Source organism: Pteropus vampyrus, unplaced genomic scaffold (genome assembly GCF_000151845.1).
Source record: "Pteropus vampyrus isolate Shadow unplaced genomic scaffold, Pvam_2.0 Scaffold72, whole genome shotgun sequence".
Lineage (NCBI taxonomy): Eukaryota > Metazoa > Chordata > Mammalia > Chiroptera > Pteropodidae > Pteropus > Pteropus vampyrus.
The window spans coordinates 1,938,105-1,945,937 of NW_011888853.1; the positions used below are offsets into that span (position 1 = coordinate 1,938,105).

Here is a 7,833-nt window from a genome sequence, read left to right on the forward strand (position 1 = left end):
CTATAAAAGAAAATGTCGTCATAATATATTTTAAGGCTCAGAAGTCACATCATTTACGTAATCAAAATAGTAGGAACACTGAATACTGGTTTAGCCAAAATCTCCTTGTCGGTTGCACTATAACGAGGTGGGAGGAAGCTCCAGCACACACGAGGTGGGGGTGAGAGCTAAATCCTCGTCTCATAGTAGCAGCCAGTAGTTCATGTCTACGAATAGAAAGGAAGGAGGGAGTAGAAGAAGGGAGAGAAGAGAAAAGAAAAAAGAAAAAGAAAAAAGAGAGATACAGTCGTAGAAGCACGTTACTCAGAATCGGGAAGTAAATAATGGAAGAAACAGCTACAAGTATTAAAAGCGGCTGCCTCTGGGGATCGGAATCGGGTGTGGCTGTTGTTTTGTTATAATTCATGAAGAACTCCCTGTCTTTTTAATCTGTATACACTTTATATGGTGTTGATTTTTTAAAAAATGTAAAGTGAGGTTTACAATATGAATGCTATTAGTTTAAGGAAGGTGGAGATTTGCAGTTTTTAAATGGGTCTCTTCCCCTCACTTTCACGAAGACAATTTTCTCGTCATTCCAGAACCCAGAAGCCAGTGTCTCAATCATCTTAAGCCGGAGAGGTGACCGGCTGCTCTCTCTTCTCGCTTTTTCTTTTCCACAGACTCTCACTACGGGTCGGAAAGTAGCAGAAGATCATGGCACGCCCACAACAGAAACTGAAGGACTGTCACCAGCCATCTTTCTTGACCCCAGCAGCTGCCATGTTGCCCAGGTCGGTCTGTCCTCCCCATCTGTAAACGCCCATCCCTTCCACTTCCCCGCTCGGCTCCTAGGGCCCCTCAACTCAATTCTCCACCAGGGCTGTCACCCCAAACCTCTATTTTCCACCGAAGCGTCATCTAGCTCTCGTGCTACAATCATTTTCTTCCAGACTGTTCCCAGGGAACTCTGCCCTCCTCAACCAAAAAAGGCATCAGGATGTCTCCGAAAAAAAGGACTTTCCTGACCGAAGATGTCCACCCAGGGCAACTCGATGAAATCGACAGAACTGAAACCGGTTATTCCTAATTGGTCCCAGATCAAATCCTTAAGCTAAGTGTCATTCCCCACCAACGACATCCGAAAGTAGAAGGGAGACAGTAGAAAAGTTATTCTTGGTGGAAAACACACACACACGCACGCACGCACACGCACGCACACGCACGCATGCGCGATATTATTCTCATGTCCGTCCAGGAAACAGAGAGCATGGTGGGAGGTCTGCTTCAGGGGTTGATCCCTCGCTTTCACTCAGTAAGTTCTTCCCTGAGTCCGACTCAGTCACACCACTTCCTCCAATCCACTCTGTGGAAACCGAAAACATTCTCACAACAACACAGCGATACGACCTCACGTCTCACGCCCCCCCACGCCTTCCCCGTCCACTCCGCTGTGTGGTTTTGTTCTGATTCCCACCTGGAGGTTCTGCCTCCCCGGTGAGGCCGTGAGACCACGAGACCGCGTAGGGGGCTGAGCACAGCGACAGGTTTTACAAACGGGCTGACGATGGGCTGAAAACACCAGCCTCTCCCAGGGAAAGAGCCCAGCCTCCGGGCCACCGTCCATCACTCGGGCACCCCTTCTCTGTCCCGGCCACTCACCCTGGGCTCACCCTGAGCTGCAAAGCGGGTACGCAGGACGTCCACGGGATGCACGGCGAGGGTGGCCGCACAGGCCGACAGGCCGCCACACACGAAGTGCACTGAGAAGTCGCGGGCGTCGTACACGCTGGCTCTGTGCACCAGCTCGGTCAGCATTTCGAACGACAGAAACTGCAGGAGCGCGTGACAAAGTCAGTGACAGACACCGCCATGCCCCAGGCGGGGCCCAGTGCTAGGGATGAGGAGATCGTCCTGAGCAGTGACGGAATGCAATCAACATAATTTTGTGCGGCTCGGATGCCATTTTATACGCTACGGGAGTTGAGCCAAGTAGCAAAGGGTTAAGAACATATACGAGAAAAATTTTATATCAGAAAATGCTACTCATTAACTTACTTTCCTGAGATCTGGGAAAAGGTGGCCGTTATCTGATTCTCGGCAAGGGACGGACCCCCAGCAGCGAGCAGTGTGTGCCGCTGGGGAAACGGTGTGCCCTGGAGCAGCTCTGTTGGGGAGATCCCACCGATCCCATGTCCCTTGGTGCCACCCCCCTTATGCTCAGATCTTCCTCCAGCCACCTGAAGATGGCTCGGGGTCCCAAGAGCACAAGTCACTGTGTCTGGTCATCATGCTGCAGCACCTGTGTGCCGGCTGCAGGGCGGGAGGGCAGGGGCACAGCAACACGGCGCACGCCCGCCCTGAGCGATTGCCGTGGTGTCACAGGACTTGCAGGCAGGGACGACGGTGGAGCTAGCTGCCCCGGTGAGAATCCTGGCTCTGCCGCTTTCTAGCTAGTGACTCTGGCTGGGTTAATTACTTAAGCTCTCTCTGCCTCAGTCTTCTCATCTGGAAAATAGGAGTGACCACAAGAACCTGCCTCAGAGAACTGCTGTGAGGTAGCAGGTGTAGAGTGCTTAAAACAGGACCGGCCCATGAGTCGTGCTGTGCGAGGGCTGGCTGCCACCGGTACCACTACGGCACCACCGCGTGTTATGCACCGTGAAATGAGCCGGTGTTCAGCTCGAGAATGCGTGGGCAAGAGTCAATAGCTGGTTTCCAGTGCCAGCCCCGCCCCTGGCAGGCTGTGTGGCTTCGGGCAGCTTGCTTAACCTCTCTGATCCTCATAACGCTTGCTCTAGCTTCTTCACAATGCTGTTGGCAAGTTCGAAGGAAGCAAGGATGTGAAAACGCTACTTTGAAAAGTGAAAAGCAAGCATCGTATCGCCATGTGTCAAGCCCCACTGGGAGTGCGGTACCAGGACAGTCTTCTCGGTGTGAGACCAAATACGCAGTTGGTGCTAAGACCCTGGGTGGGGGGTCTGCGGGGGGAGATGCCTATGGCGCAGCTCAGTCTGACTCTGTCTTCAATTCGTCAGGCAGGTTCCCAGTTAAGACAAATGAGAAGTGTGATGACCGCCTGCTGCTGCCCCACCCCAGGCAGTGTCCCTGTGCTCCCCCACTGAGCAACTCAACCCCAGGGGCCTGGCGGGTCCCTTGCCACCTACCTGGACAGCTCCATAGCCTATGGAGAGAAGCTGGGCTGGGATGTGTCCCTTCCAGAACGCCGTCGGGCCTTCCTCCTGTAGAATCTGTCTCCCGGCCTGTAGGATCCCATGGTACTTTGCATTGGGGTCACTGCGAGACAGGCGTTCAATCTGAAGCTAGGAATCAAAATTGCAAAGGTCAGGACGATGCGGGCAGCGGTGGGTGAGAAGAAGTTTCAGAAAAGGTAACGAAGCCAACGAAGGCGTCTCCTTGACAAAGTTTCAAGCTCTTAGGAACTGCTTTGGCAAGAGCGAACTTGTCTTCCGGCCTATTACACGGAAAAAACGTGGGGTAAGGGTACCTGGAAACGGATCTTGATGACATCCAAGGGACTGATCAGCGCTCGGGTGACAAGTCCAGATACAGACCCAGCCACTGCCACCTCGAAACTGGAGATATTCCTGCCATCTGCTCTGGGGTCATAGCCGACCATCCCTGCCTCTGGCCCATACGACGTCCATCCGTTTCAAGCTAAATGCAAGAGACATGCAGTAAACACCAGAGCAAGTTCTTAGGGTCTCTGCTCACACATCACCTGCTTGGAGCAGCATCTAAAACAGCGCCCACGTCCCGTTTCATCTCCGTAGGCTGCTTTATTCTTCTTTACAGCAGTTATATACTAGACATTTATTCCATCCATCTGTTTCTTGTCTCTCTCACCCAATAGAATTCAAGCCTATGAAAACATGGCCTTGGTCTCATCTGTTCATCCTTGTTCAGCATAGTAAGTAAGTGTTTATAATATTTGTTGATCTCATGAATGAACTTGGTCGGAAATCATTCACTTCCAGAGATCAACTGGCGTGATCTCTGGCTGCCTTAGCGTGAGAGCAGAGCAGCTCCAGCTGCGTGCCGAGGGGGGCCGTCAGACATGCAGTCTCCAGGAACGATCCCCTAACAAGCCCGCACGATCCAAAGGAAGAGCCCAGGTCCCCCCCCCGCACCCCCTACACACACTCCCAGCCCGTCTGCACTTCCCTTCCCGTCCTCTGCACACACCTGAGGCGCACGCACAGCAGCGGGGCCTGCTATGCTATGAAGTGATGCTCCCGGGCCCAGCTGATCCCCGCTGATCCCCGCTGACCCCCTCAACCCCACTCTGGACCACTCTTCAGTCTCTTCAGCCGGGATGGGATCCGTGCTTCTGAGCAGTTCCCAGAAAGGCTGCTCGAGTTCCTGTCTACCCGCCTCACCTCGGCACTTGCTGTTCCCCATGTCGGAAACGCAGCCCCCGCCCCCACCTGCTCTTCTCGGCTAGCTCCTCTCAACCTCCAGGCCTCAGCTATAAAGCACCCCCTCCCGGAGTTGCACTTCTGTCCTTGCCAGCATTCATAGCACTTGCTACTGTGTGTTCTGTCCCCTCCACCCGCAGGAGGTGGGCTCCATAAGGGCAGAGACTCAGCCTCCTTACAGCTGGATCTCCAGAGACTGGCACAGGGCCTGGCACACCCCAAAGCTCTAAAAGCAACTAATGAACAAATGATTAAAGTAACTTTTAGATTCTAGAAGTAATGTGACCTTGCAGAAAGAGAATGTGGGCGGGGGGAAATCCCACTATCTTAACACTTTTCACTTTACATATTCCTGTCTGGCTTTTCATTTTGTGTGTGTACATGGCTTTTAAAACACAAAATGTCATAAGCATGATTCCATGTTGCTACAAGACCTACGCAAACATCATTTGAAATGGCTAAATAACATTCCATGGGGTAGCTGTGTCACCATTTGAGTACTATGGTTTTTTAAAAATATAAATTTATTTTAGAAATATCTAATTCCATTTTTAGCTATAGCAGAGTTTCTTAACCTCAGCACTATGGACATTCTAGAATGGATAATTCTTTGTAGCTGGCAGCTGTCTTGTGCATTGCAGGATATTTAGCAGCACCCTGGTTCTCTGCCCATGGACGTGAGAACCATCACACTCCCATGTGACAATCAAAAATGTCTCCAGATATTTACAAATGCCCTCTAGGGCGCAAAACTGCCCCTGGTTGAGAACCATTGTTCTAGAGAAATACTAGTATAGATGTGTAAAATGTCATGCATGGCATCACTGTTTGTAAAATTGGATATGACTCAAATGCTTATCAAGGTTGGGATGGATAAATACACTAAGTCGCACCCATGCAATGGAATACTATTCAGCCATTAAAAAGAATGATACAGAGCTACATACACATTTAAAAAGATGTCCGTGATAGATTGAAACATGAAAAAAAGCAGGTTTCAGAACAGAATGTCTAGTATAACCCCATATTTACCGGGGAGGAAAAAACTCAGCAAGACCTACATATGCTCTGCATAGCTGTGTAACGCATAGGGGAAAAGCGTGTGACGATGCACACACACCAACAAGTTGGGAAGTTACCTGTGGGGGTAGGGTTGGCAAGAGGGAAGGGAGATTTCTCCCTTTTTCTTTGTACCATTCTATATCATTTGGATTTGTTGTGGCTCCCCCAAAACCCCCACTAAAATTAAATATAAAATGATTTTAGAAGAGACCTCAGAATCGACCCAGGTCCTGCCCACACAGTGACAATCTCCCCCACAGCATCGACTCTTTTTCTCAACTCACCCACCCTGGAACTCTGCCCCTGCCACTCCCTCGGCCCCAAGTCCTCACTTTTCTGAAAGTACCAAAGTAGCGCTCCAATCCACCCTGAAAACCAACACATTTCCATGGGACTCTGCCAGCCAAGCCTTCTAAAATCACACTGTATTAAAAGTCTAACGGCATGAAACCCCTGACCCCTGCCAGGAACATGCCAATTCCTTGGTACCTTCTCTGATTCCCTCAAAGGAGGAGACCTAGCCTTTCTTATCAACTTCCCTGTGACATTGACTCAAGCCGCATCTCCCCAGGCACCTGTGAGGAGCAATTTAAACACGGGGGCAGATGACTGAGAGGCAAAGCCTCTCTGCACGTTGCCCAGGGACTGCCCAGGTCACACCGAGCCAGTTCCTTGCTGTCGCAAGAGAAGGAGGCATTTCTATAAGCAGCTCTGCATTGCTAGACACAACCTTAGACCTCAGATCAAGAAGCCTAAGTTCAGATCTGCCTCTCCCATGAATCTTGGGCAGGTTTATTTAACCTGGGCTCATTTTTCTCTTCTGGCAAACGGGCATAATGTCTGCCCTGCCCAGCGGAGATTGCTGCCAGGGTTAGGCAAGGAGCCTTATGCGACAAGTTTATAAAAAAAGTAAAAAGTAAAAGAGCTTGCTAAACAAAGTCCAATCGAGGCCCTACTTTTTCTGCTGTTCAAAATTTCCTCCTCGTACCAATGAGCCTCGATATTTATCTAAAGAGACAAAACAAAACAAAATAAAAATATATATGTAAACAGCACCCAGAAGATGCGTGGCCCCTGGCGTGAGTGGTGGGGTGGGTGGGGTGTGTGTGGGAGTTTGTCTTCGCCACCCCTGCTCTTACTGAGGAAGCACCTGGTGTTCGGGTGTGCAGGTGCCCGCCGTGAGCTCGTGAGTTCACATGCCCACGTGTTCAGCTACGGGTCTCCGCAGATGTCCCCGCGTGTGGACGCAGGTGTCCAGGTGTGCTTCAGGGCGTGGTTTTTTTTCTCCCCGAGTCTGAGAAGGCGCCCGCGAGGTAGGCACCCGTGTGTACAGGTGCCTCGGCTGCGTGCGGGGTTTGCCTCCTGCGTCCCTGAAGATGCTTCTCAGGTCAGGCGTGACACATGTGCGTACGGTCCCCGCCCCCGCGTGAATACCTGCGCGTGTGCGCTCCCTCCGGGGAGCGAGGGTGCAAGTCCCCGGGAGGACGGCCAGGAGGGCAGAGGTGGAGGTCACTCACCAGTGCTGGAGGGCGCTGCCCAGCAGTCCTTGCCCTTCTCTCCCTCCCGCCTCTCGCAGTCTAACAGCAAAAGTCAACCGCGCTGGGCAGTAACTGACTGGCTCCTGGGCTAATCGCTGCGCAGCTTCCGACAGACGCGGGACCAATGGTTGCCCAGGCGCCCACCGGCCAACGCCTCCCGCAAGGTGTGTGTGGGTAATGTAGTCCTTCGCCACCAAGGCCGTCCCTCTGCGGGGCGCAGAGCCTCCTGGGAGATGTAGTCCCCCTGCGCTCGCGCGGATGTCGACCCTACGTCAGCGGGAAGGGGACACCTAAGCCCGGCTCCGCCTTTCGAGGGGTCGGCGCTCGGTGGCGAGTGCCTCCGATCAGCCTGCGCGAGGTTGCAAGATTAGGGAAAGCTGAACTTGACCCGCTTTCTTCAAAACAGATAACGTAAACTTGGGGAAGATGGAGGAAAGTTTAGCAAAAACCTAGAGGACATGGGGAAAAGAATAGGTGGGTTTTTAAGACCAGGAAGAGGACGGCAAAAATACAGAGATTTTATTACCCACTGGGGTTTATTATGTGTAATTTCTCATTATAAAAATATATAGACACATTACAGAAGATGTGGAAATGACTCAACGCAAGTAGCGTCAGCATTTTGCAAGACAGTATTTCTTCCTGATTTTTAATTGCGTTTTTCACATCTGTGCAATCATTTTGACGCACAGTTTAAAAACATTTGTTACCACACAACTTAAAAACATTTCATATATGTACAAAAGTAAAGATAGCCTAATGAACCGCCATAGAGTCATCACGAACCTTCGATTAACCAACTCAAGGTCAATCTT

At 51.2% G+C, this 7,833-nt stretch overlaps 1 protein-coding gene across 9 annotated transcripts in view; it reads right to left on the minus strand.

The window, feature by feature from the left end:
• Positions 1 to 7,833, minus strand: part of SLC25A19 (solute carrier family 25 member 19) — a 31,325-nt gene that overhangs the window by 4,906 nt on the left and 18,586 nt on the right. For 3 of the 9 annotated variants that reach the window (XM_023531678.1, XM_023531676.1, XM_023531677.1), the window contains exons 2-4: positions 3,488 to 3,657; positions 3,147 to 3,302; positions 1,653 to 1,812 (exon numbers count right to left, since the gene is read on the minus strand). In XM_023531678.1, coding sequence (XP_023387446.1) covers positions 1,653 to 1,812; positions 3,147 to 3,302; positions 3,488 to 3,619 — 448 coding nt within the window. In that variant the 5' untranslated portion in view covers positions 3,620 to 3,657. Of the gene's footprint in view, positions 1 to 8; positions 670 to 1,641; positions 1,813 to 3,146; positions 3,303 to 3,487; positions 3,658 to 6,914; positions 7,154 to 7,833 lie in introns of those variants that run through there. The other 6 variants (XR_002780836.1, XM_023531674.1, XM_023531681.1 and 3 more) reach the window with 5 other exon arrangements.